Source organism: Cucurbita pepo, chromosome LG02 (genome assembly GCF_002806865.2).
Source record: "Cucurbita pepo subsp. pepo cultivar mu-cu-16 chromosome LG02, ASM280686v2, whole genome shotgun sequence".
NCBI lineage: Eukaryota > Viridiplantae > Streptophyta > Magnoliopsida > Cucurbitales > Cucurbitaceae > Cucurbita > Cucurbita pepo.
The window spans coordinates 1,936,813-1,964,485 of record NC_036639.1 but is presented as its reverse complement, the minus strand read 5'-3'; the positions used below and the strand labels follow the sequence as shown (position 1 = coordinate 1,964,485).

The window sequence follows — 27,673 nt, the reverse complement described above, 5'->3', positions numbered from 1 at the left end:
TTCCTTTTCCTTTTTTCCACCTTTATTTTGCTCTACAACTCACTCACAACCCTAAAGTTTGTCCCATTCTTTTCACAAGCCTGACTTTGTGTGAGCTTTGTCGCCTGTCACTCTCCCTCCTTTTAGCTCAAAGTCTTTCGATTGTAAACACGTCATACTCGTCCCTTCAACCTTTGGGGTGCAAATACTTTCCCCCCAAAAGCCTTAAAAGGAATTATACTTTTAAACCAAATTAATACGAGCATAGCACATCTGAACATTAAAGGCCTTTAATTTGATCAACGTTAAGAGTATCTCTCTCCATATGGTCGTATTAATAATAATCTTCTCCACTTTTAATCGGCATTATACTTTCATCCCAACATGAAATTACTCTTTAAATCTTGTCTAAACAAGACAGAAAAATAAGACAGATGAAGGATAATAGTTGAAGAAGATGGAAGAACACATGGGTTTACCAGTGGAGGGAGGGAGCTTGATCAACAGAGCAGAAATTGCAAGGCTCCTCTGTATTAAACAAGCTTTGATCCTCATTCATGGCCTTCGTAAACTGAGTCTGATTCTCATAAACTTTCCTGGAAAGTTCAAAGGAATTCAACATCGAATTCAGAGAAGAGTTGTTATTAGTGGAAACAAATGAGTTCTTCTCATCCTTCAATTCCCTTTGAATTTTCATCTTTGTTCCTTCTCTGCTTACTTTTTCCCTCAACTCTCTTACCTGCCAACGAATTTCCATTTCCATTTCAACATCAGAATTAGAGCATCAAAAAGGCCAAAACCCAGTTTTCCAAATTGAAAATGGAGTTTATTTTCACTACCTTTGAAGCAAGAGAAGCATTTTCTTTCTCAAGAACATCATAATCCAGCTTAAGAGCATCGTAATTGGCTTTAAGAACTCCATAATCTCTCTCTAATTGCTTTGTTTTCCAACGGGCTCTGCGATTTTGAAACCAAATTGTTACTTGCCTTGGCTCGAGCTCTAATTCAGTAGCTATCTTCATTTTTCTCTCTGGTTCGAGCTTGTTTTCCACTTCAAAATGTCTCTCCAAGGCCTTCACTTGGTCCGGCTTCAGCCGGCGTTTTCTCTCCGGTGCCGAACCACTGCTTCCACCGCCGTCTTCACTGTTGTCTTCTTCCTCCAAACTGTCTAACATTGCCTGAAACTCCTTGCTGTAGCCGCCTATGGTGGTGGAGCTCGGTTGCTCTGAAAGAAAAACAGAGATCTTTTAGAATCCAAAAAAAAAAAAAAAAAAAAAAAAAAAAAAAAANGGTATTTGGTTATGAGCATTATTTACCTTTAGGAGTGAAGATGGAACTGAAAGAATCCAAGGATTCTGAGCGATCAAATCTCATCATCATCACTGCAAATGAAGAAGATAACAAAAAACAGAGCAAATGGCGGAATTTTTATGGTGAAACCAAAATGATACTGCTTCTGTCTTTCTCAGCTTTCATTTCTCAATTTTTTTTGAGACAGATCCAAGCATTAGCTGAAAAGAAGTTCCTATGGAGGCTTTTTCTTAGCTAGTGGAATGGCAGAGAGAAAAATAAAATAAACTGAAATGAAATTGAGATTTGTTTTTTGAATTATTGTCTAATCATTATGGATGAAATGAGCAAAGGAAAGTGAGTGAAAAATACAGTCGTTTTTTGAAATGGTATACTAAGGGAATGGTGTGTAGGCTTTTCACCTTTTGTTGTTTTTATATAATCAGATTTATTCTCTTAAAAAGCTCTAAAAAAGCATCGCTTCTGCTTTCTAAATCGCTTTTTTGGGGAGGGTTCTGATCAAGGACCAGTTTTTAGCTTTGCTGGATTATGGATGGGTTGTGGCCTGGTTTTCCCTTTTCCCTTTTATCGTAGATAGACATTTATGACAACAGAATTGCCTTTTCTTTTCTAAATAAAAATATAATTAAAATAAGTTTACGAAAAATGACTGTCACAATGAAAAATGCTCATAAATCCTTAAATGCATGGTGAAATCTATGGGATACCATAAGAATAAAAATAATTTTACACGTGCTAGACACATGCAGAGGATAAATTGTCAAATAATTCCTATAATTCTCATGGAATTATATGTAATTACTAGTAGCCAATCTAGAGTATGGCAACAATTAGACATCAGTAAGTTTTTGGCTCAGATTTTAATCCCCAAAACAAATAATATATAGAAAAAATTAAAAGCAATAATTGACACACACAAGAAATTTAGAAAAAACATGGAGAAAAAGGATGAAATAACCCAAAACGAGTAAATTCCATACTATTTTCCACCTATCTATATTCGAATCATTTATCGTGGATGTAATTTACTTTACATCTATCTATCGTCAAACGACCATTGAGTCTTTTGAAAATTTGAACATTCAACTTTAGAAAAGATAATAACGGTTGAAAACTTGGGTATCTGAACACAAAAAATGGGATAAACAACCTAAGAGGGCTAGAGGAAGAGGGTTTCCCTACCCACAGAAAACTAAAGAGGAGATTTCCAGTTGTAAATAATCATGGAAAGGCTATAATTAAAAATGAATTTCTTCCGAAAAAACATACCATCAAGACGAAGTGAGTTGTACTGTACACTTCTACAAAAAGACTCAAAAGAAGAAGACTTATCTTCGAACATAGGATGAGTCCTTTCCAACCAAAGATGTTAGGCGCACTCTAGCTGCGCAATTCCAACGGACTTCAGCCCGTTTAGATAAGCTCCAACCCCCAAGGACTTCTACTGACCAAATGCCAACGTGCTTGGGCATACAAACCGAAAGGCCAAGGATGTCAAGAAGGGAAGACCAAGCTTTGGTAGCAAAAGGACAATGTAGAAAGATGTGGTTAATGGACACTTCACTGTTTACATGTCCTTCGGAGGAGATTCTGTGTTTAAATTCCTCTGAGCTAAAGACCATAAGAACACCATGACTTTATTTGGAATTCTAGACTTCCTTCTCGAGTGAAAGGGCCCCTTGTCATCACCATCCCCCAGCAGACAACATAAAGCTTCTGGACTAACCCCAACCAACTATCAAGTTCTCTACCAAAAAACCCGCTGCTCAAGACCAAATCTCAGTCCCTTGAATCTTCTTTCTTGCAATCGACAATGGAAGCCTCTTACAACCTTCAAAGTGTTTTCCCCAATCCACTTGTTCTTCCAAAACCTGATTTTTTCCCCTAGACGAGCCTTGAAGTCCACAAAACTGAAAAAAAGAACACCTACTGTTGTTTGTAATTTCAAACCATGGCCTCCTTTTGCAACTCCTTTCGGGGGAGGGTAGATCAATTGTGAGGGTCTTCACCATGATACTAGAAACCACCCTCTTCCATAAAGCAAAGTTTTCTCGATTAAACCTCCACAGCTATTTGAAGAAGGGCATTGTTGTTTTGTTGAAAAGCCTCCATATTGAAGAGGGAGAGAAGCTTTTCCCCAATTTACTAAGTTCCTACAAGAACACTTCGAACTAATGCCACTTGAGAAGAAATTCCTAGCCATATTCTCAATTTCATTTATGATTCTCTTTTGAGCTTTGAGGATGGAGAAATAGTACAGAGGAAGACTATTTGTCACCGATTTTGCAAGAGTCAACCCACCACCCTTCGAAAGAGTACAATTCTCCATTTATCAACCTTATTCCTGACCTTGCCGAACATCGGGTCCCAAAAAGTTTTGTTCTGAAAATTACCTCCCAAACGTATACCCAAATAGGAAAAAGGGAACTTTTCCACTCTTCATCCCAGCTCATTTGCATTTAACATCAAGATATCCTCTTAAATTGTGATGCCTATTAAAGAAGTTTTGGTCACATTGAAGGAGAGACCCAAGACAAAACGGAAACTTTTAACCAATAACCACCAATTAGCAAGAAAACCCCCCTCAGGGCAAAAAATGATGGTATCATCAGCATATTGTAAGTGGAAGATTTCCTCCTCCCTACGGTCCACTGCGAAGCCTCTAATGAACTCTCTCTGACAACAAAGGTGCACTAACCGGCCGAAGGAGTCTCCAATGAGAGTGAAAAGAGGTTTTCAACTTCAACGCGGACGTGTGACTCTTGAAAACTTCGAAAGTTCACTCTTGCGCCAGGTCGTGGACTTCCCAAGAGGTTAGGGTACCGAATTTTAACCATGGGATAATTTTGACCATCTTGAACCCTCCAAGTGGATCCACTGGATTTGGGCTAGAACACCATTCCCTTTACAAAAAAATTCAGCAGCTTCCAGCGAGAAGCCTCCGTGAGCACCAAAATAACTTCTTTGATCAACAACTTTCCATTGAGCATGAAAAAAATGGTTGCCATGGACTAACTGGATTTCTGCAAGGACAAAAACACAATAATTTTCGTTTCTCTCTTAGAGCCACATCTAAGCAATCAATGAGGCAAGAATTAATATTTGAATAGTCCACAAATCCCCAGAGTATTGCCAATGGCCTTAAAAGTTGCCAGACTCCATAAATGAAGAGGCTCACCTTCACCCAATCCCCATACGAAGGCACAACGTTTATTCTACCATGAGTCTAAGAGTTCCAAACTTCCATCTTTCAAGTTAGAGGCCCAAAAGTCACCCATCCTTTACTGGTCGCAAGGAGACAAGCACAATCAGCAAAAAGACACCTCAGAAAGCTATATCCGGCTGGATCGAATTGATGAAGAAAGAGTTTTAGGTTTGTCTTTGTAAGATCTCGAAAATCCCTCCCCAATCGTCATGAAAATCTCTGCAAGTAACGACAATGGTTTCTGCTCAGTTCGCCTCTCGAATCTTCGCGTGTTTCTAGCTTCTTACATTGTGGACCAAAAATTGTCAGGCCCAATCTTTGAGCTTTCTCAATGAACTCAGTCTTCTTTTCCGCTTTCTTCTCATCTTTCTCCCCTATTTCTGCAAAAGAACAGCCTGGTACTACTGAATAACCTTTGAAACTTCACTCTCAACCTTCGCTTTGTCCCTTCCATTCATGAAATCAAGAAGAAGCCACTAGAAAACTGCCCGCCAACTCAGGATTCGAGGGACCTCTATAATTCTTTAACCACTAAAACTCAATAAAATTGTATATTATAGCATAGGTCAAAACAATTAAAAAGATAAAAATTAGTTATACGTCTATTTCTAAGACATAACAGGCGAGATCAAGTCTTCTGTAGTGAACGACCAAACCCCATAAAAAAAAATACAGAACAAGCATTACTGATAGAAAGCGATCTACAGGAACTCCTACTTGTTTGAATTAGATAAGAATATATGAAAGGTTAGACAAGTGAAATTAAATAAATGTGAATTAATAGTTATAGTTGCTAAAGGAAGAATTTCACAGTAGTTCGTGTATGAAACAAAATTAGAAGGCATAGGCCTTAATATGCAGTAATAGCTCATGAAGCAGCATAGACGGCCAACAAATCATGCTGTATTTTGGTGATCACGTGCAAAAAACTTGATTCTATTAGTGATAACTCTTTGAAGTGATAACCAAATAAAGCATACCTGACCAGGTTTGATGTTAATCCACGGATGAAGACAGAGGAGTACAACAGGAGGAGATGTCGATACCAGCAACCTCCATAACTTCGCAGACCCATTTCGACAGGAAAATGGCATTACTAACAAAAAAAATTTAACTACAAAATCAATGACAGAAAAAAGGCACCCACAATCCAACATCAAGAGGCAAAACGAAATCATACCTCGAAATGAAGCGCCACTAAACCAATATTTCAACTTCATCCACGATTAGCCCTACATTCAGTAGATAAATCAATAGATATAAATGAAAGTCATATGAAATAAGAACTCCATTAATATCTGTGGTCTCTATATTAGCTCGATGATTTTGTTAAAGAAGCGTATACCGAGACAGAGAAGAGTGACTGAAGAGGGATTAAACATGCGTAAATTGGCAAAATGGTAGCCAATGAATTGGATAATACCATTACATGCCAAATTAATGGCCGATATCGCAGTGGAAACAAAATTAAAACCCTAACCAATTGATCTTCACTTCAACCAATGAAAATGTAGAGTTCGATCAAGAATATACGATCAGCAAACAAAAATATCGAACGTACCGCCGCCGGCGGATTGCAAACCCTAAAGTGGATTGAGGCGCCGCCGGCAGCCCCTCTCCCTCGACTTCCGTTCCCGCGAATTGCAGCAGCCAATATGGTAGCGTGCGCGCGCACTCATCTTGTTTTAATTTTTTTCTTGATAATATTTAATTAATAAAAATATTTTCTCTCGCTCCTTATCTCACAAATACTTTATTAATAAATTGAATTATTAATAATTTTTAAAAATTTAAAAGTCTTTTTTTTTTTTTTTAAATTAAGAACCTAAAATTAATTTTTTTTAATAAAAACTTCAATATTTGTATTAAAAATTTTAAATTTTAAAATTTAAATTAATTAGTTTATTAAATATAAAATAAAATTTGGCGTTAAACAAATAATTTAATGAGTTTGGGCGTGATGTTTGCATGGCCATCCATGATGAGACGATCCATTTGGAAAGAATAGAACATGTCGAACATATTTCGGGTCATAAACAATCCAAATCCGAACGAGCAATCCGAAGGATAAACGATCTTCGGGCCATTGGCGCAAGCTGTGAAGCGCCATCGGAATCAAACTCTTCGATTCTCAATCTCAATCCCAATTTCAAACTCCCACCTCATTTACCTACTGCAAAACGAAGATCCATAATCTTTTCAGTGTCTCAAGCTCAATCCGATCTTACAGAGCATGCTCATTACTGGCATTGGCAATCTACTCAACCGCTTGCTTGATCGGCATCTTAGGGAAGATACGCCAATCGTCGACCAAAGGTTGGAATCATTCATCTCTGTTTCATATCGTTTGATTTATATTCAATCTAGGAGCTGCTACACGCTAAGCTTTTTACAGCTGACTGATCTTTTGATGTTCATAACATTAACTTTGTTTCTCTTTGGTCGAAATCTGAACGGAAATGACTTACTTCTTCTGTTTATCGAATGGTTTTGGAATGTATCAGCATCCTCAAGGCTGTCCTCGATGGCATATCTCTGGTTAATTTTTACTTTTATTATTATTGTTATTATTATTTGCAGTTCTACGTGTTTGAAGCTCAATATTTAGTTCCAGGGAGTAGAATTGCGCTATTTGGAAAATGCAGCACATTCCAGCCACTCTCGAGGAACAGTTGTTACTGAAAGCAATCAAGGAAGAATGTTCTTGGGAGAGTCTCCCGAAACGGCTGCAAGCTACTCTGTCCTCCAAAGAAGATTGGCATAGAAGGTTAGAAACATGTGTTGGTTGTCTTTATGTTTTACCTTGACTCCTCCGGTGGTGCACTATGGAATAGATGTAGGGACGATCCCTGTATCAGGAAACCAAAAGGTGTAAATTATCATAAATCGTCTTACAATTGAGGAATTTGCTCCCATGTGTTTCTTCACATTTCACTCATCCTATGAAATTTAGATATTTCAGACCTTATTGGAAAGGTTAAAGTTTAAGTGCATTAGCAACCACAGATGATTTATGCCACACTCATGTAACGAGGTATCATTAGCCAAAATGTTCCTACTACAACCTTTGGGCACACTTCGAGCTGTTATTTAGCTATAACTAAATCAGAAAAAGTGCCCCCTTAAAATTTTAGTTCAAGGATTCTGGTTTATCGCTGTTCTATTGGATTTGGTTTTTGTCTCAAGCTACGGACTTATATACTGTTAGCATACACCCTTCCTTATAGAAATTTAGCCACCCTTCCATAGAGAACACTAACTAGAGGCCAAGATTGTAACCATCTCCCAAAAAGTTATCATCTTCTTTAAAAGAATCTCCTATTTATTTCCACTCGCGATTTACGAAGAAGAGATTTTGATGCATAGATGCAAAGGGTTATCCTCTCTTACTTGAACGGATGTGTACAAAGAATTGGATTCAACACTTCTTTAGTGGTTTTAGGGAAACATTACCGGATGCCAAAAATGTAGAGCAAGACATACCACCGTATAAAGGTGTCAGTTTAAGAATTAATGACCGGTTATTCTATTCCCTTTTATGCACTAATTTGGTAAAAGTTGGATACCAGCGTAGGTTTTTTTTTTAAAAATTTATTTAACCACTTGTATTGACTCCTCCCAAGCATAAAGTGCAGATAAAAAAATTAACCATTATATACAGAGTTTAATACACAGAGATACATTTCCTGGTGTCAGGGGCATAGGAAATATGTGCTGGTGAAGTTACCTAAAACCTCTGATAACCACCTGATTTATTATAATTTATAAATGGTCCTTCATAAATTGAATTTTTTGCTTGTCAATATCCCCCATTTGTTTCTTCAACTTCGTTTTTCTGTGCCATTACTTTGTACTATAAATTATTTGGTCCAAAAAACTATACTTCATGATCTCTACTGTTTGGAGTATTTCTGGCAGAGTCCTAGTGCTTGGGTTGGGAAGACTAGTTTTATTCCACTTCATTTGTCAAATAAGAACACTTCACTTTTTATTTCTTCAATGAGATATATTTTCCTGTTTATAAAAGAAAATTTCGTTATTGTTTATTTCTTTTAAAAAAAATTTTAAAAAATCTTTCTTGTTAATATATTTCCTTAAGGAACGCACATTCGGTATTCTCTAGTGTTTGAACATAAAGTGGCGATTTCCCTGTCACTTAACCAATTAAAAAGTTGTCTGGTTGGCAGCAGTTTAAATACTGGCAATTGACGGCATATAATGCTAAAAAATATGAGCATTATTAATCCAAGCTCTCCTGATTTATGAAATGGATCACTTCCTTCAATACTGATACATGCTAATTTCATGTAGGATTATTGACCACTGTATAAAGAAGAGACTCCAATGGAACACTAGTTTTGTTCGCAAAGTATGCAAAGAAAGTGAATATTATGATGATATGATGCGGTATCTGCGAAGGAACCTAGCGGTCTGTGTTGTAGCAAAAGTTCTCATATTATTTATTGATCCAGTACCGCCTTTGATGATTGCTAAAGTTCTACTGCAGTATAAATTTCTACTTATTAACTGTTGTCTTGTAAGGTATAACTATGGCAATTTTTGTTCTCAGAGATGGTTGCAATGTTTTGAACTAGATAACATGTTTTAAACTTCTATCAACTTGGAGTATTGCCACACAAGGATTGTAAAAAGACTAGTATTTACCTATTATTCAAAAAACCATACATGCTGTAAAACGAAAACCTAGGTTTGTTGGGGCTCTAACTGATGGGTTGGATATAGTGGCAATAGTCCTTCTACTCAACCAAGTAGTTATGAGTTAAAACCCTTTTGGGTCCATTCATTTATAATATTATTTCATGTATTTTGACCACAAATAGTTGGCAGTCTCTAATTCTTGACCTAATGAAGGTTGAGGGTCTCATGAAAGCGATTGTTTTTGTACGAAAAGGTTCTTTGGTATCTGAACTCTGTCAGAATTTATAGACAAGAAAACTACATTGGCATGCACACATGTCACCACCTGATTTAAATTTTATTTTACCCTTAGTGTTTAAAACATGGACATTTTTCTTGCAGCTATTTCCTTATCACCTTGCGGAGTATGTTTGCCGTGTAATGAGAATATCACCTTTTAGATATTACTGCGATATGATATTTGAGGTCATGAAAAATGGTTAGTGCTTTCTTACAACTTATGCAATGCATTTACTTGGAGTGAGCCTATTATAAATTTATTAGTTAAGAATTAATTAAGTGTACTGTACCATGTTTATAAGAATTTATCCTGTCGTAATCTAGTATCTAAAACCTCAGAGGAATGTGATAATTCACCATGGTATGAGTGTAGGTGGTTTTGAATTCAGATATTTGCTTTCATGTTCCTTCCCCATTTTGACATAATTGTATGAATGGTGCACATTATGAATTCAAGTAATATTGGAGCGTGCCAATAATTGACAGGACATCTTATATATTGAATGGAATTAATTTGCATGACATAGATTAAACCAAGTGGTTGTGGAGAACCCCTAAAGGACCCAAACATCTTTTTGAGTTTACAAGTTACTGAACTTTGTAGGGTTGTAAAGTCGTTCAAACTTAAAACTTAGAGATAATTAAGAGTTCGGAGACCTAGGTATTAAGAGGGGGTTTTTTTTTTAATAGTTTTGTAGAACCTTTCTACCATTAATTTGATGTAGGCTAAACTTTAGTTCCTGGAGTTTCACTAAATCTCTTTTTCCAATTACTATCTTTCTTATAATACATGGTGGTCCTAAATTTATTCTGTCACGCCTTAGGGACTTGTTTTTTCGTGAAAGTTGAGGAAGTCATGATTTCTGATAGTTACTGCGACTTGCTAAAATGAATGTTAATATCAAATCAAGGGAATTGTTATGTTTTGAAGGAACAAATATGATTCTCTGCTTCATCCCTTGTTCAGCATCCTATATCCTTTTGATGGCTTTAGATTATTATTGTGACTTGATAGTTTCCACATGCTTTTCTTTCCTTGCAGAGAACCCTTATGATAGCATCCCAAATTTCAGTGCGGCAGATGCACTGCGGTTGACTGGAATTGGAAGGAATGAGTTTATTGATATCATGAATAAGTGTAGATCCAAGGTACTAGATATATGCTTATGTGTTTTTGTATTTATGGTCGATATAATTGTGATCCAGTTTTTAAATTCATTATACTTGTTTAAGGCACATGTGTTCACTATTTTCTAATCTTCTAATTGAATTATGTTCAAATACTTGTTGACTATATGTGCTTAAGAGGTCTTGAGAAACTACAGGAGTCCCCTTTCTGATCTACTGTAATATCTTGATTGTAAAATAAAAAGGAGAAGCTATTGAAAGTCTTCAGTTGCAGACATCCATAGAGAAGCATCAGAGGAGAATATAGTCTATACAATATATATTTTTCTATCTACCCATCTTTTTATCATCCCACTATTCCTTTCTTTCGAAATGCTCCAAAGGACTTTCATATACTGGTGAATGCTTCAGTGTTCTTTTTCATGCTCTTTGACATCTGCTACTAGCACACCTTTTGCAAACATATTGTAAATACACAATACCTACAGACCTCACGGAGCCACTGCCCAAAACTAGTAAAAATTTTCTTTAATATGGAAAGGACCAAGTATGTATTAGAGATGTTCCATGCCTTTATATCCATGTTCTCTACAGATGCACCCTTGTCGGCAGAAACCCATAAATTTTCATTTAATTTATTATGTACATTTACAATGGTATTGTCATTTTTCCACCTGCAAATATTGGATTGTGTTCACATCACATGTGGAGCTTTTTTTAATCATTCGTTTACGTTGAGCTTGTTTGTACATTAATATCCTTTTCTTCCTTTGAGAAATCCAGAAAATTATGTGGAAGCTAAACAAGTCAATTGCAAGAGAACTTTTACCAAGTCAACCTATTGATTTTGTTGTTGATCCATGGTGGGGAGTTTGTCTTGTAAACTTCACGTTGGAAGAATTTAAGGTGAATTTCAAATCAATCTTAGTTCCATGTTCAAATTTGTACTGTAGTGTGCAACAAACAATTTTTAAAAAGATTACAAATATGGCAATGCATAAATGATTTTCTTTTCTATTTTCCGTCATTTGATTTGAATATTTGCTTCTTCTTTTTTAAATGTAGAAACTCTCAGAAGAAGAAATGGCAACTATTGACAAAGTTTGTAAGGAGGAGGCTAATTCATTTATTCTCTTCGACCCAGACATTGTAAAAGGTCTCTACAGAAGGGGATTGATCTACTTTGACGTTCCTGTTTATCCAGATGATCGTTTTAAGGGTAAGCAATCAAGTTTCAAACATATGTTTATTTAATTGGATTAGATGATGGATGAGTTTCTTTAATTTGATGTTATTCGTGTAAGACATTTTTCTGGACTGACACCTGAAAGACCTTCGATTAGTGTATGGACTGTGTATCTCATATTGATTTTGGAAGTCAAATCTGCTGACTGCTGGTTTATCTCATACAAGCATATGTTCATGCCATAAAATTCTTTGGCTACTACTGCTGTTCGTTTGAGCTTCTTTACAAAAATTATAAAATGTTTTTTTCAGTATCGTCTTGTATATGTGTCAAGTTTCGTGGTTTGACAATATAATAACAGTTTTGCAGTCTTAAACTTAGCTAGTAGACTTTTTGTTAATCTAAATTGTTGCTGTGTACTGGAAAAAGTTACATTTAATAATAGGTATAAATTGGCACATTGGCCTTATTGGAACCACTCCTATGTAAGAGGCGATGAATTGGAGATGCTAATGCTTTTAGTGATACAGTTTCAAGACTTGAAGGGTTTGTTTCCAACCGAGAACAATCCTACGAAGACCCGATTGAGGAGTAAGGCAATTATCTGCTGCAGCCTGTTTCTTTTTAGTATTACTTATCTGAGTGGGCTTTATGAAGAAAAGTCAATTTTTCAGGTTATTGTATGCAGTTTTTGTTGTTTCAAGTGAAAATGCAACTGTGGCTGAACTGGCAGCGACATTACAGGCTGACCTATTGCAGCTTCAGGCTGCTGCATCTTTTGCTTGTAGATTGGGATGGGCAGTAAAAGTAATTGATCCAGCATCCGTTCTTCAAGATACAAGCATACCTAACTCTCCTAGAACAGTTTTTGGGGATGAAGATGGTTCTCTAGCTGCTTCAGGTTCATCAAACATGCTTTCTGATGGCGATGGTTCTCAGCAAGGGTATTCCGGGACAGATAGTTTGGGACCAGATTGTGCTCATCGCGTTGCTTTTGTAGTAGATGCTAATATAACATCATATCTCATGATGGGGTCTGTTTCACCAGGTCTGTCTTTTAGCTTCCCCAGGTTTGTCTTTTAGCTTTTCAGTGGTGTTTTTTTAATATAATTTGCTACTAATTTATAACTTTTATAATAGTAATAATATTATTATTACTAATTTTATTTTTATTTGTACAAAACATAGTTTCTTTTCCCTCTTCATCTTTAGAATCAAACTAACATTTATGGAAAGAAACGAAACAACAACCAAGAGAAGTAAAACTAAATGTTCTACAAAAGAATTGAAAAGCTGGCTTGGACAACTGAGACTTTATCTGTGAGATAGGACAAACCCTTTGCCATTAACTGAGACTTCGGTATCAAATGCCCAAGGAATATAAAGCCTTTGTTTTACTTATTGCATTGGATGGGCTACCTGTATGGATGACTTGATGACCTAAGTTTGTGTGGACAGCGTGTCTATTATTATGATTTGAAAGAGAGTAATTTTGGTGATTCCAAATCCAAAATGGGAACCACAATAGTTTAATGTAATTGGAAACGCTCTTAATTGGTGGCTCCGAAACTTCCAGAACCAAAATTTTCTTGTGGTTATGTCACTAAAATTGATTACGTTCTCTTTGTTTATGAATGTACAGTTTTTAATTTATTGCAATCCCTCAGTTCCCTATATCAAGATGGACTATCTTGAGGGAGGGACGACATTAACTTCTTTTTTCATATTTCCAGTTCGGAGTCCTAAATTACTGGATATCTCATAAACTACTGTATTTTTTGCTTAAGCAGCATTATGAACCATGCAGTTGAATATTGGTAAAAAAATTGGATGTGTATGAAGTTAGTTAAACAACATGTACAACTTGCCTTCCATCTTCTTCTACGCCTATTTCACTTTCCCGTAGCAGCCATAATTAGGGTTGTCCTCGTATATGGATAAATATTGTCCGCCATGATATCTTTATGACCTACTTTGTAACATATTTTGCTTTATATTTACTTATGAGGAAATGTAAGCTTATGCATTTGGAATCCTTATTGTTGCTGTTAATTTGTTGGATCAGGACTGAAATCCCATGCTGTAACCTTGTATGAAGCTGGAAAACTAGGCCATGCTTGCATTGCAGATCTTTGCAAAGATCTAACTACCTTAGAAGGAGCAAAGTTTGAGGGTGGACTGCAGGAATTTGCAAACCATGCATTTAGCCTACGTTGTGTTTTAGAATGTTTATTGGTAGGTGGAGTTGCCATTAATGCAAAAGGAGAGGAGGGAATCTTTGATAAACTAGATGCACAAGCTTCTGACAACAATGAATCTTCGTCTTTGGTAACAGACACTTCTTCAGGTGAAAAGTTAGAATACTTGACTACGGATGATCAGAAATGTTCCGCAGTGCTACTTAAGGGTTCTGCCTCATCCGAATCTCTTAAAAACAGCGTTGGTGATGATATGAACTCTGCTAATTGTTTAAATGGTAGGACTTCCTTTAGTCAAGCATCGGACCCAGTTCCTCATCTCCAAATCGATAACAAATCAACTCATATTGATGAGCTAGATATTGGAGAATCACTCAAGAGAATAAAGAAATATCAAGTTGATATTCTTCGCTGTGAAAGCTTGGCTTCTCTTGCTCCTTCAACATTAAATCGGTTGTTTCTTCGTGACTATGATGTTGTTGTCTCTATGATTCCTCTTCCTCCATCATCAATTCTTCCAGGACCAACAGGCCCTATCCATTTTGGTCCTCCATCTTATTCATCTATCACACCTTGGATGAAATTGGTTTTATATTCAACTGTAGCCAGTGGGCCACTTTCAGTTATACTAATGAAAGGGCAATGCCTGCGTATGCTTCCTGCACCATTGGCTGGATGTGAGAAAGCCTTAATATGGTCTTGGGGTGGTTCCAATATCGGTGGCCTGGGAGGAAAATTTGAAGGAAATTTTGTAAAAGGAAGCGTGCTTTTACATTGTTTAAACGCACTTCTCAAATACGCGGCTGTGTTAGTGCAGCCCCTCAGTAAATATGATATTGATAAAAACGGGAGAGCCATCACCGTTGATGTTCCTTTACCCTTAAAGAATTCTGATGGCTCAATTACTCAAGTAGGTAATGATCTGGATCTATCTAAAGAAGAGATTTCCGGCGTGAACTCCTTGTTAATTGTTGTAGCAAAGAAGATAGAACTGTGGGCAGTTGGTTATATTCGGCTCTTGAAGCTCTTCAAAGAAAGGGAGTCGGAAAACTTTTCTTCGGATGACACGAACTATGAATGGGTACCATTGAGTGTTGAATTTGGAATACCACTTTTTAGTCCCAAGTTATGTGACAATATTTGTAGAAGAGTGGTCTCATCTGAATTACTTCAGTCAGATTTACGGCATAAACATCATGAAGCAATGCAAGGGTTGAGAAAGAGATTACGCGATGTTTGTTCGGAATACCAAGCAACAGGTCCAGCTGCAAGACTTTTGTATCAGAAGGAGCAACCTAAAGAACTTTCCAAACAACTCCTGAACTATGCTAGTGGAAGGTGGAATCCACTAGTGGATCCTTCTTCTCCCATTTCAGGAGCTGCGAACGAACATCAGAGGCTAAAGCTTGCTAATCGGCATCGCTGTTGCACGGAAGTTTTGAGTTTTGATGGTACCATTCTTAGGTCTGTCTACATTTCCCATTACTTATGTTACACAATGTTTAGATCGAGGTGCACATGGTTACTTGTCTTGCATGAATTTCCTTTTTTTGTTTTGGTTTTAAATGTGATGGGTACAGTTTTAAGCATGCTCCCTGGATTGCATATGCTTGTTGATTAGAAAGAGTCTCTGCTAATCTTTCTGAACCAGAAAATTTGGAGACGAATAAGAATGTTTCATAGAACTCTGATAACTGCATCCATTTGACATGTTTATTATAAGAAACGGAGAAGAGGGCACAGCCGAAGGGCAAGGGGTGAGAAATCCCTCACCACCAAACAACTATACAAGCATACCTTCCCAACAATACATGACCTGAGTTAGGCTATACTTGCAAAATAAATCCGTGTCTAAGGCCTCAACCATTCAGTGCTTCCAACACCTACCTCTAAACCCAAAAGCCTTTAAAGTCTGCTCCCACCCTATCATACATGCATCTCAGAATAAGATGGTCCAAGCCTTCCTCACCATTGTGATGTCCCACATTGGTATTGTGATGTCCCACGTTGGTTGGGGAGGAGAACAAATCACCCTTTATAAGGGTGTGGAAACCTTCTCCTAGCAGACGCGTTTTAAAGCCTTGAGGAAAGCCCGAAAGGGAAAGCCCAAAGAGGACAATATTTGCTAGTGGTGGATCTGGGTCGTTACAGTCATTAAGTCACCAACTTCTTAAGACCTTCCAGATCTGTTTTCATAACTCTGTTAGTTTCAACGGTGAGTTGGAATTTCTTTAAAACTTGATTTATTACTGCTAGTTTCAACTTCTGAGATCGACTAACGTTGGAATTGTCTCGAGTTGATCCATTCATATAAACCTGCTGTTAGATGAGACATTTTTTAATTATGAATTTACTCAGTAGTTATATATATTATATATGTATGGGGAGGGGTAGGAAACTATCTTTTAGTATAGAGGTTCGATAATGGTGGGTGGTGATGTCTTCAATGACATTTGCATATTCTGCTTTTTTTATTCACTCTCCAAAGTGTCCTAACAAAGTATTAGGTAAACACTGAGGAGGGATTGTCACCATGATTGTAGGCAGCTGCAAAGGCAATAATTTTACGGTATCATGTGCTAATAATATGAATGATATTTTCAGATCCTACGCTTTAGCGCCCGGGTATGAGGCTGCCACAAGGCCAATAGAAGAAGCCCTTCCTAATTCGAAAGGCGAATCAGATGAAACCGACAGCAAGGAAGTAGTACTCCCTGGTGTGAATATGATTTTCGATGGTACCGAGTTACATCCATTCGATATAGGTGCTTGCCAGCAGGCTCGTCAACCAATTGCCTTAGTAGCAGAAGCAGCAGCAGCCTCAGCCGCTGCAACTAAATAGGCTTTGCAGCCATTGACATTTGCTTGGGTAGAAGAATAGACAAGGTAATGCAACTGAGAATATATTTAATTTGATTCTTTCATATGTTTCATCCTTGGGGCAACTAAACTCAATGAAAGTTCGAGATTAGGTCCGAGGTAATGATTACCGTTACTTTGTTGGTGTATCGTACCCATCTCGAGCTTCTTGCCCTGGGGTGCATATATAGTTACCACTGTTTGTTAATGTATCCATGATTTCATTAGAGTAGAGATCTTGAACTGATCAAAGCTATCATATTGTGGTTGCTTGCTTTTTAAGCCACTTATTTATTCATGAGATTTTCCATGATGGCAGCAGTTTTGAAGAGATCAGTTAATGTGTAAACAGGTGCTTTAATTCCAAGCTTTAACAGATTACTTCTGCCTTTTATTTATTTTCTAAAATTTAATATGCGAGGATAGGTGATTTCGAATCTCGAACCACTTGATTGAAGATACATGTCTTTATTGGTTAAATTATACTCGCGTTGATAACGATTGACAACGCATTCTACTAAATTCAAGTAGAGACAAAAATGCATTCCAAAAGACTTTGTCTTGACCTTTTTTTTAGACGACACGTCTTCCTTTCCTTCAAAATTCACTCGGCTGGGTGTGCGTGTTTAAATATATTATATATTGATAAGCCAGTGCAGAAGTAGCACGCTCTTCTTCTCTCGTCTTCAACCTTTGCAACTCAAACGTCCCTTTCACCTTCCATTTTCTCCTCTCTTCTTGGTCGCTGTCTTCATGGCCATGGCTTCTTCCTCCACAGTTGTCGTCCTTGTCCTCTCGCGAAATTAGTATTTTATCGATTAAGCTAGGTCTAATCGATAATTAATATTTTAGTTATTTATTAAGTAGAATGAAGAAATTAAAAAAAAAAAATTGAATAAATAAATAAATCTTGCAATTTTAGCTAAGAGACAATTATTAATTTATTTAATAAAGAAGGCAAAATTAATTTAAAAATAAACCAACCGACCACCTCAATACAAACAAATGAAAATGCGAATCAAAACGACGGCGTATAATCACATAAAAACATATCTCAAGTCTCTCCGCCAAATTTATATATAAACTCAATTTCTTAATAGCCTAAAGCCAACACGCACGAACCTACCAAAATCGCCAAAATTGCCACGTAGAAATTCGGGAGAACATACGACCCTGAATTCGACGAACCTGCTGGAAGCTGCTTTGTAGGCGTGGTGGTCGCCGGCGTGGCTCCGGTGACTGAAGGGGTGTCCCTTGCCGGTGACGCTGGAGTGGTGGAGCTGTCGTCCCCTGACGATGGAGAAGTGGACGGTCCTCCGGCGCCGACTGTGACGGAGAGTTTCATGCCGCCGACGCAGTGCCCCATAGAGCTGCAAATGAAGTAGTGGGTTCCGGCGGTCTTTAAGGTGATAGTGGTGGAGCCTGAACTGTCGGAAGTTATGGAGTTTCCAGTCGTGCATGCTTTGTAGTCACTGGCGGTAACTTCGTCCACTGTGTGCCCTTCTCCATAGCTGAACGCTGTCATGAAGAGATTTGAGAAGGAAAATAAGCAAATACAGATGCACGAAAGGTGTTCGACGTTAATCCCATGAGAAAAACAACTGAATACAATCAAAAATACAAATGCACAAAAGATGTTCGACATTATTCCCATGAGAAAAACGGATGAAAAAAAGTAAGCAAACCAAGTTTGTCGCCGATGACAAAGGCCTTCCCAGAGGCCCATGTGCCATAATCAACGCCAAGGGACCAGCCGGAAGTATCTCCGACGGTGTGAACTGTGGCCAAGTTCGGCTGTACCATGCAGAACCCAAGTGCCAGGAGGCAAACAAATCCGGCATGGAAGCTAGCCATTTGAAGGTAATTACTCTTAACAAAAATGCTATGCATTAGAATAGAGTGGGCAAGAGAAAGATTTCAAGTTAGAAACAGAGGATTGAAGGCTTTACATATATATAGTGGGGAAGAAGAAGTTTGGTCCTAATGCAAATAATTTTGGTTATGTGGGGGATGACTTAAGTTATACTCTTTACCTAACACTTTTAGCAAGTGCTTTTCACTTGATAATGGTAATTTTAGGAACTTAGTTCTTCTTCATCAATCTAGCTGTTTGAAGCCATTAAAGTATACCTACAAGGATATGAACAGTATTTGTTAGACATTTATAGACAGAGTCATTATAGTTAAGTCTTAAATTTAGCTTACCATATCTTGAAGGAACCATTTCTTCTGTTGAGCTGTTGGACGACAAAGAGAGTGACTTGTGTAAGCATAGCCAAGAAGGTCAATTACTTTACATGTATTTTGGACCAAATTTCTTTGCACGAGTCAATGGTGTTGTGTGCAAATGAAGAAATGCATGTGAAGCTAGCTCGGTTTTGTTTGTCCAAACAATGATAGTGCGACTCTATAACTTCTTCAATATACGCTCCAATGCAATCCATAGGAATCCCTTGACGGAGAAGTCGGACGACATAGGCCATTTTTCTAATCCAAAAGGTCACTTTCATGGCTTTAGTGCGTCACTCAGTAGGATCTTTCAGACGTCTCATTTTTTGGGACTTTGAAATCTGGGGACTTTGTTCCCAAAACTCCCTTCCTCACGAGGTCACAAAGTCCTATCAAAAGAAGAGATCTGGTATATGATAATCTAAGTCTTGCTTCTTTTGGTCGGCTTGTATTAGCGTAGATCGAGTTGATTGATGGAAGAAACACCAAACATATAGTTTGGCTGCCATTTCCATGGCTCAATGTTGCCATTGTTGTGGTAGAAAGTCTTGGGGATTGGACTTGAGAAAGTGATTGAAAAGATACCATTGCCATGGCCTTAAACAACATAATATAATGAATGCTTCAAGTCTACTAAACCCATCAAAGTAAATATATCAACGAAGAATTAGCTGTCCATTTTCATGGCCCTATGGAAAAAGATACTTCCTTTCCATTTTAAATTCAAGGTCAGATACTTAGAGAAATTATTCATCAAATCTTGCTTGAGATATTGTCACTGTTCCAACTAGAAAACTTGTCGACCAATCCTGATTAACCTGTTTTCTTTTCCACAAAGATACAAACAGAGGTGAGAGAACACTTGAATCTTGAATGAAAATTTTGAACTAACCAAATTCTGACAATTGAGCTCTTACAATGAACTTTAACCTTTAGCCTGAGAATAGAAATGTAGTTGGTTATGATTTAACATTCCACCCAACAAAGAAGAGCCTAAAAGTAAAAGGATCAAAGGAAGTCATCATAAGGAAGATGAAAGGTTTGCATTATTGTGGTTTGGTTCTACCATCCCGGCATTTCCATTACCACAACTCCACACGAGTTAGGGCTTCATTGGGCCCGTTGGCTTCAAGCCAATATGAAGCCAACCACCCCAATGTTCGCTACATAGAATTCGAACTTCTAACCTTTTGTTTGGAGATATATGTTTGATATATGCTTAATCAGTAGAATTGTGTAGAGATATATATGTTTGATATATGTCTAATTAGTAGAATTGTGTAGAGATTGTTTAGATTGACATCAGTAGTCTAATTTGTAGAATTGGGTAGAGATTGTTTAGATTGACATCAGTAGTAGAATTATGTTACCTAATGCAAAGGCAATCTGTCAAGACCCGATTTCCGAGGCTTCGAAAATCAGACCGTGAACCAAAAGACGAAATCGAAAACTAACAAAAGAAAATAGAAGGGACGAAAAGTAAAAAGATAAAAACTCCATTTGGTTAAAACAAGAGAGAGACGATTTGTTTCGAAATTATTACAAAGGAAATTACAAATGTAAAATGAAACACAAAAGACTCGAAAAGACCGACAAGGGACTGACGCTCCGGAACGACCTCCTCTGTGACCGCACAGCTCTCGAACGCTCCTCCACCTCGACCGGCACCTGAAAAAAAAGAGGGTAAAAGGAATGAGTATAAAAATTATACTCAGTAAGCCACCTACTTGTAGGCTCTCGTCGCACCCTAAACTTAACAAACAACCACGGACTTTCCTTTGGCTCTAGAACATCTGATTCTGGTCTTAGCTCATTAGGGCTTCCCCCTTGGGACTTGCCCCCTTCGGGCTTCCTTGGTTCTTAGACCTTCTATTTATACCCCTAGAGTTCCTTTTATGCTAACCTGTGTTGGACTGGTGCCTTGCGAGTGGCTACCTCGGCATGGGTATGAGATTACTTGGGGTCTTGCCTAGGAAGTGAGCTGCAACCCCCTAGTCCCATGGTAATCCCCCTGTATTTGGGAGGGCTACCTCCCCTATTCCATCCAGCTAAACGGTCAATTACGACGTGGGTATCCCGTTTCCCATACTAAACGGCTATCGAGCAGTCGAGTCCTGATCAGGAACCCGCTGGTCCCCCACGAAGCTATATCACCATCCACACACAAGTAGCCTAAGGGTACTCTAGAGGTGGCTCGTATGCCGTGGTGGTCTGTTAGCCTACTGAGGAATGTTAGGTCTTATACCTTAGTGTCTTGTTACTCTAACCACATATCCCTAGACTTAATCATAAATGTGAGTCAGGGAAATTAACTGAGTGTGCACACAACTAGCATCCAGCATCATCATACACAATTCATGCAAAGTAAACATACATGCTCAACGGGGCGATAACATCCATCAACTCCCGGAGCGCAGAGATCACAAGTTTCCGTCTTCCTTAAACATATACATATAAAGCGGAAGCTTAAAACATTATTGCAACACTCAGATAATTCTCAAAATACTTCACATAATACACTCATACTCTTAACAACCAAATTACATACATTCAATCATGGAAGGCTACCACCGAAGGTAAATAAACTAGCATGCATGCATAACCAAGCGACTCCTACAAGTATTTCTTCCTAAAGTTCCGTGTGGTGACTTACCCGATTGACGCGTGTTCTTCGTTGAGCATTTCTACACCAATAGAGTGTCCACAAATACTGAATTTTCATATTTAAACCCTATTCCATATAAAAAATAGGGTTAGAGTTGGAATCGGAGGGAAATCGGGCAAACAGAAATCGAACGGGCTGAGAACAGCACCTCACGCGCTCACACGCGCCTGGGAAGGTGCTACACGCTCACGGCCACGCGCGCGTACGGACGCGCATGAGGGAGGGGAGACGCGCGCTGAGGTGTTGCCACGTGGCGCCCGATAAACGGTCAGCCGAGGTCAAGGTCGTCGGTTCGAAACCGGAAGGGCGCGCTGGAAATTCGAATTCGTTTACGCTGACGCGTGGCAACCAGAAACCGGGTCGGTGGTCCGGGTTGCGCGCGGGTCATCGGGTCGCGAACTCGAGTAGCGGGCCGCCGGCCATCGAATCCCGCCCGACGCGAAGTATTTCTTTGATTTTTCTTCTCCAATGGACGCTTGACACGTGGCCCTTCTCCTCCGGCGAAGCGCAGCCTCCTCCCTTCTCCTGCGATTTCCAGCATTCGATTACTTTGTTCCATTTTCTTTACATTTTCACATTTCGTTCTACCTAACTCGGATCAACATGGTTCCTTCACGAGATTTGTAGAGCGTATATTCATCTTTAGGAAGGTATTTTTCTTGTAATTTAATTCTAATCCCCGGAATAATTACCTTAGTCCGAAAATGGCAAGAAACATCAATGCCTACCTCTTTGACGAACGCCGAAACTCCCATTTCCGATCTGAATCGATTACAACTTCCTTCACAGGTTTTGAGCGTAATCCTCTGTAGATTAACATACTCAAAGTTCAGGCTCTAACTCTTACTATATCTCACAGATCTGAAGCAATTTCGAGAATCTAGATTCAAGAACTTTACCTTTAGATTTTTTTCCTTGTTTCTTGATGGTCTTGGATGATCTAAAAGTTAAGAATATTCTCCTCTGAGTTCTGTGAAGATTTCATGAAGAAGGTTCGGCCGGAACCGGACCCCTCGTCGCCGGAGCGGCGGTGACCTCCCTCTCTCTCTAGAACTTTCCTTCTCTCTCTAGAACTTTCCTTCTCTCTCTAGAATTTTCTTTCTCTCACCATTTATATTCTTTTTCTTTCAGCCATTTTTCCTTCTCTTCCTTTTCCTTTTCCCTTTTATTTTTCTTTTTTTTTTCTTTTATTAGTATGTTACTAAAATGGAGGGTGTAATGACCAAATTACCCTCCAGGGATTAACCTTGACCATCCTTCTAATTTTCTATCATTTTTCTTTTAATTTTCTATCCTTTTTCTTTTATATTTTTCCTAAGTTCTTTTATTCCTCATCATTTTTGTCTTTGGCCTTATCTCGGATTTTGGTCTCTAAGACCTTCAATAAAATTGAGAGAGATCGAAGGTAAACTTAGATTTTAAACTTTCAGTTGAGGCTCGGGTATTACAAAATCTTTCCGAGTATGGTTTGAACTGGATATCGAACTAAATGGGAAATCATATGTTTAAGGGCAATCAACATTTGTCAGTCATTTTTTGCTAGCTCAAGATGATGAACACAACTAGAACTATACTCATACCCCTATTGGATTAACAGAGATCACTAGAGGGAGAAGCATTACGTTTCAAGGATGCTTTTCCACCTCAACTTTGTGGAAGATTACACGTTTTTTCTTTATCGAGCATGTCTTCCTGCAGAGATCAAAAATTCAGAATTGTGAAGTTTAAAGGCTAAACTCGATTCTACAGAGTAAATCCTGCTACGCCTTCAAAATTAAACCAAATCTAACTTGCAGAAAATTTTAAAACCAATCAGCAACTCTCTTTCTGAATGAAAACACTCGTTACCTTCAAATTTCAAGATCAAGAACCTTTTTGCAAGAGAATGCACATATAGGCTATATATACCATCTACTTTCTTCTTGTCCTTCAATATTGGAAGAGCACAGTTAGGCAAGTATGGCCGAAGGAGTATGAACTCGGTCCCAACACGAAGCTAATATAATTTTATACAAGAAAATTTGACATCATTAGCACAGAACACGACTTTGTATTTGTCAAAGTTCGAGAATATTCATACAAAAGTTTGGGTACTAAGATCGTCAAAGAAGATAACAAAGATGCAAAACAAGAAATGATTCCACACCTAACAATATGTCACCTGAAAAGAAGAAAAGGAGAAGAGAAAGAGAACAGAGAGACAATAAAGTAATATGAAGAATTCATGAAGGTCTAAAGAACAAGGTTGAACTTATCATGGCGTGAACAAGAACAAACAATCAACACTGCTGTGGAAGATAATATCTAGCATCTTCACTACTTGCTCCGGACAGGGAAACCACATAACATCGTCAAATAACAGAATGAAGCAATGAAATTCAAGAACTCGACGCCCATTGCCTCTTCACACTGAGGGGTTTGCCAACATTCATGAATTGACTACTTTAAGCATATAAAGCAATCAACCAAACAAACAAATCGCAGACGGTTGCTTAATGTTCTCGATTAGTACAGTACTGCAATTATGAGTAGTACACATGAATGTGAATTCAAGTACAATACTGCGACCATGCAAACAAAAATGCATACTGTAATTGCATTCTCCCACCCACCTATTCTATTTAAAGCAAATAAGTAAAGATCAAATTGTACCGATTGTCCTTGTTCTTGAATTAGCACAATACTGTGTGTTCAAAATAGTAACAAAAAAAGGACACAGCTGAGGAAATGAGGTTTTATTAAGAGAAATAAGAATAATGTGAGATCTCACATCGGTTGGAGATGGGGAACGAAGCATTCCTTATAAGTATGTGGAAATCTCTTCTTAGCAGACACGTTTTAAAACCTTGAAGGGAAGCCCAAAAGAGAAAGCTGAGAACGAAACATTCCTTATAAGTATGTGGAAACTTCTCTCTGGTAGACACGTTTTAAAATCTTGAGGGAAAGCCCGAAATGGAAAGCGGAGAACGAAGCATTCCTTATAAGTATGTGGAAACCTCTCCCTAGTACACGCATTTTAACACCTTGAGGGAAAGCCCGAAAGGGAAAGCGAAGAACAAAACATTTCTTATAAATATGTAGAAACCTCTCCCTAGTAGATGCGTTTTTAAACCTGGAAGGGAAGCCCGAAAGGGAAAGTGGAGAATGAAGCATTAGTATGTGAAAACCTCTCTCTAGTAAATGCATTTTAAAACCTTGAGAGGAAGCTCGAAAGAAAAAGCACAAAGAGGACAATATCTGCTAGTAGTAGGCTTGGGCGATTACAAAAAAGGATTAAAGAAAACCGTCTTACTTTTCTCGAGGGTAATGACACTAATATGTGATCTAATATACACTCGTTAACCGATATGGATTTTCAGTAATGTGCGCTTTCTGAGGAGAACTAGATAGCATTACCTACAAAACAAAGAAAATGGAAGAAGAAGAAGAAGAATGAAAGGTTGATGACAAACTCTTTCGTTCTACCATGAGACGACCACGTATTTTAAACTTCAGCAGCAGCATCAGATAGCTCCATGCCAACAGTTGATGTAACTTCAGGTTGGGATTTCTCTTCAGGAAGTTTCACAAACTGCTTACTACGTGCAACACGAAGTGCTCTTCCCATGAAAATCTGCACTTCAAACAGACGAAGAACCATAAGAATGCTGATATACACTGATCTTGAGGCTAAAAAATAAGTAGTAACACCTGAAATTACCTTCCCTTGGAACTCAGAAAGAGCTGCTTCAGCATCCCTTTTGGTTTTGAAGGCAACAAAACCATATCCAGAAGACCTTCTTGGATTCTCATGAAAAATAATTTGTGCAGAAACTAAATTACCACTCCCTGACTCAAAGAACTCCCTAAGGTCCTTTGCTCTTGCTTCAAATGATAAATTTGCCACAAACAAATTGAACGTAACTGGTTTTGGCTGCACGGTAGGGGAGGGTTTCTCTTTTTTAAGCTTAGCATAATTGAGCTTTAGAGTACGACCCTCAAATTCCTGCATTTATGTGAACCATTTCATTGAATGAATCCAACAAGAGTTCAAAATGCTTCAACCCGAAGTAATAAAGTGATGAAAATTTTTAGCCAAACGCAATGAATTTCTACTTCGACTGTTCTTCCATGATCGAGCGTAAACATTGTTGTAAGCCTCCATTACGCAACAGAACACAATAAGCTAAACAAAACAAAAATCATAATCAAGATAAACATCAGTCTGCTTACATACGATTCGAGATTCTTGAGTGCTGCAAGAGCTTCTTCATGTGATCTCATCGTTACAAACGCCAATCCCCTGTTTCTGATCTTGTTATACATTGAAAGCTGAGAGAAAGAGGACCGATAATCAATTCGCAATAAACTAAAACCGTCAAACAATAAACTAGAATTGACATACCTCCACGTCCAGAACAGTACCAAATTTCTCGAACAGAGAACGAATATCCTCAGGAGTAGAATTCCAAGGCACGTTCTGAGCAAACAATCTGGTTCGAGAAAATTCCTCAGTATCAGAAGGAGAGCTCGCTACTGCATCGTCTTGGGAGGTTGAAGCGAAATGGAAAATCAACCTCCTAGATTTGTTACCTTTAGTGAAATGGAAGGATTGTGGTCAAAGGAAGTAGAAAGAAGAGAGGAAGAAGAGCGATAAAGAGAGAGATTGATGTCGCCATTGATGGAAGAAGATGGATTTTGCGAACATGAAAAAGGTGCGAGAAAGATCGGATGCTGTTGTTTAGAGCGGAGGAAAGTGGAAGATGAAGAACAAGGAAGGCGAACCAGAGCCATTGCTGGGATATTATTCACCGCGCTCCGTTCAGTTTCTTCCGGTTTGAAAGCAACACAGAGCTACGCCATGGATTTGGATAAGGAAGCTCGGAAAAGGTAAAAAAACGTCGACGTTTTGATATTTAGCCAATATTTAGATACTTTCGTTTAATTTTCCCTCGTAAAATGCAGTGACCACTTAATTGTTTATTTAGGGTAATTTTATCTTTTATCCGTCACTGACATTTTGAATTCTTTAAATTTGTATAATCTATTTTCAAATTAACCCTCCAAATAATCAGGGTTTAAGAACAAATTAAAAAAAAAATGTGCGTATATGTGTGTATATATATATATATATATATATATATATATATATATATATATATATATATATAATCTATAATTGTTCTTATGCATTTGAAATTTAAAAAATAAATAATAAATCGTTGAATTTTCGAGTATATATATATATATATAATTCCTTCATATAAGTTTTCTTATCATCCCACCGTGATTGAAGCATTGCAAAAATCAACCACATTTGATACTTAAATACTCGAATTTGATAACTTGCTAGGCGACCAAATGAAAGAGAAGAGCACCGAGCGAATCTTCTAGAGGGAAGGAAAGCTTAGTGGGTTTTCTTTCTAAGACGGAATAAGTTAACATTTGTTCATGAAACCAAGGTTTCGTTAATGTTTTGGGAAAATGTGTATATATATATATTTATAAATATATATAAAAGTGGGATAAAAAGTGGATGAAGAATACAATCTCGTCTCCAACCCTATTTGGTTATCGGGAGAAATTTCTCTCCACTATCTCCCTAATTTGAGACGGGTGCAAAAGTTGATTTCAAGTATTAGGCTCCTTCACCTCCCCTGTCGGTTTCACAGCTTCGCTCCTGCCCCTCCCCTTAAGGTTAAATTGATTTCAACCCATGGACCTAGCTTAAACAACGTTTCTTTTTCTTCTTGGTAGGTGCATTTTGAAACTGTTTTCGTAATATAATAAATGGAGAATTTTTAATTATTAATTGTTACATTAAAAAAAAAAAAAAAAAAAAAAAAAAAAAAAAAAAANAAAAAAATCACCAAGCTACATAAGCAGCTAACAAGTCCAGTCAGCTTTCGGTTTGTTCCTATCTTATCCGTTATACTTCAAAACTCAAAGACTAAAATGATAAAATGACTAACTACGGAGGTAGACAACAAGTGACT

General features: G+C 37.8%; 3 protein-coding genes and 1 pseudogene across 10 annotated transcripts; 1 reads left to right on the top strand and 3 right to left on the bottom strand.

Annotated features, from left to right (window-relative positions):
* Window positions 1-253: 253 nt before the first annotated feature.
* LOC111788275 (homeobox-leucine zipper protein ATHB-5-like) lies at window positions 254-6,162 on the bottom strand. 5 transcript variants are annotated; one of them, XM_023668593.1, is made up of 6 exons: window positions 6,057-6,162; window positions 5,676-5,727; window positions 4,469-5,591; window positions 1,296-4,313; window positions 819-1,204; window positions 254-718 (listed from the first exon to the last, which is right to left on the bottom strand). In XM_023668593.1, the coding sequence occupies exons 4-6, from the start codon at window positions 1,357-1,359 to the stop codon at window positions 455-457; spliced, it is 714 nt and encodes a 237-aa protein (XP_023524361.1). In that variant the 5' UTR covers window positions 1,360-4,313; window positions 4,469-5,591; window positions 5,676-5,727; window positions 6,057-6,162; the 3' UTR covers window positions 254-454. The 5 variants fall into 5 exon arrangements, with proteins under 5 accessions (XP_023524361.1, XP_023524360.1, XP_023524359.1 ...); XM_023668592.1 differs by having other exon boundaries at window positions 1,296-5,026; window positions 5,476-5,591; XM_023668591.1 differs by having other exon boundaries at window positions 1,296-5,017; window positions 5,476-5,591.
* Window positions 6,163-6,535: 373 nt separating this feature from the next.
* On the top strand, window positions 6,536-17,115 carry LOC111788093 (protein FAM91A1-like). Of its 3 annotated transcripts, XM_023668269.1 has the most exons (12): window positions 6,536-6,811; window positions 7,000-7,033; window positions 7,110-7,262; window positions 8,807-8,924; window positions 9,536-9,632; window positions 10,476-10,582; window positions 11,345-11,467; window positions 11,627-11,780; window positions 12,278-12,338; window positions 12,422-12,795; window positions 13,813-15,409; window positions 16,550-17,115. In XM_023668269.1, the coding sequence occupies exons 3-12, from the start codon at window positions 7,135-7,137 to the stop codon at window positions 16,785-16,787; spliced, it is 2,997 nt and encodes a 998-aa protein (XP_023524037.1). In that variant the 5' UTR covers window positions 6,536-6,811; window positions 7,000-7,033; window positions 7,110-7,134; the 3' UTR covers window positions 16,788-17,115. The 3 variants fall into 3 exon arrangements, with proteins under 3 accessions (XP_023524037.1, XP_023524038.1, XP_023524036.1); XM_023668270.1 differs by lacking the exon at window positions 7,000-7,033 and having other exon boundaries at window positions 7,104-7,262; XM_023668268.1 differs by lacking the exon at window positions 7,000-7,033 and having other exon boundaries at window positions 7,076-7,262.
* Window positions 17,116-17,750: 635 nt separating this feature from the next.
* LOC111788290 (blue copper protein-like) lies at window positions 17,751-24,525 on the bottom strand. Of its 2 annotated transcripts, XR_002814122.1 has the most exons (5): window positions 23,547-24,525; window positions 23,321-23,390; window positions 19,010-19,970; window positions 18,838-18,934; window positions 18,235-18,322 (listed from the first exon to the last, which is right to left on the bottom strand). XR_002814122.1 is itself a non-coding variant. In XM_023668615.1 (2 exons), the coding sequence occupies exons 1-2, from the start codon at window positions 18,692-18,694 to the stop codon at window positions 17,898-17,900; spliced, it is 630 nt and encodes a 209-aa protein (XP_023524383.1). In that variant the 5' UTR covers window positions 18,695-18,829; the 3' UTR covers window positions 17,751-17,897. The 2 variants fall into 2 exon arrangements, 1 of the variants encoding a protein (XP_023524383.1); XM_023668615.1 differs by lacking the exons at window positions 18,838-18,934; window positions 19,010-19,970; window positions 23,321-23,390; window positions 23,547-24,525 and adding an exon at window positions 18,490-18,829 and having other exon boundaries at window positions 17,751-18,322.
* A 350-nt stretch (window positions 24,526-24,875) lies between these two features.
* Window positions 24,876-26,603, bottom strand: LOC111788251 (annotated as a pseudogene).
* Window positions 26,604-27,673: the final 1,070 nt, after the last annotated feature.

Excerpts from the sequence above, each read along its gene's own strand:
- LOC111788093 (XM_023668270.1), top strand. The coding sequence starts at position 7,135 with ATGCAGCACATTCCAGCCACTCTCGAGGAACAGTTGTTACTGAAAGCA. Across the intron at positions 12,339-12,421 it reads TACGAAGACCCGATTGAGGA|GTTATTGTATGCAGTTTTTG; the intron begins GTAAGGCAATTA and ends TCAATTTTTCAG. Across the intron at positions 15,410-16,549 it reads TTTGATGGTACCATTCTTAG|ATCCTACGCTTTAGCGCCCG; the intron begins GTCTGTCTACAT and ends TGATATTTTCAG.
- LOC111788275 (XM_023668593.1), bottom strand. The coding sequence starts at position 1,359 with ATGATGATGAGATTTGATCGCTCAGAATCCTTGGATTCTTTCAGTTCC. Across the intron at positions 1,205-1,295 it reads TTCCATCTTCACTCCTAAAG|AGCAACCGAGCTCCACCACC; the intron begins GTAAATAATGCT and ends TTTTTCTTTCAG. Across the intron at positions 719-818 it reads ATGCTTCTCTTGCTTCAAAG|GTAAGAGAGTTGAGGGAAAA; the intron begins GTAGTGAAAATA and ends ATTCGTTGGCAG.
- LOC111788290 (XM_023668615.1), bottom strand. The coding sequence starts at position 18,694 with ATGCATAGCATTTTTGTTAAGAGTAATTACCTTCAAATGGCTAGCTTC. Across the intron at positions 18,323-18,489 it reads TGTCATCGGCGACAAACTTG|CGTTCAGCTATGGAGAAGGG; the intron begins GTTTGCTTACTT and ends TCTTCATGACAG.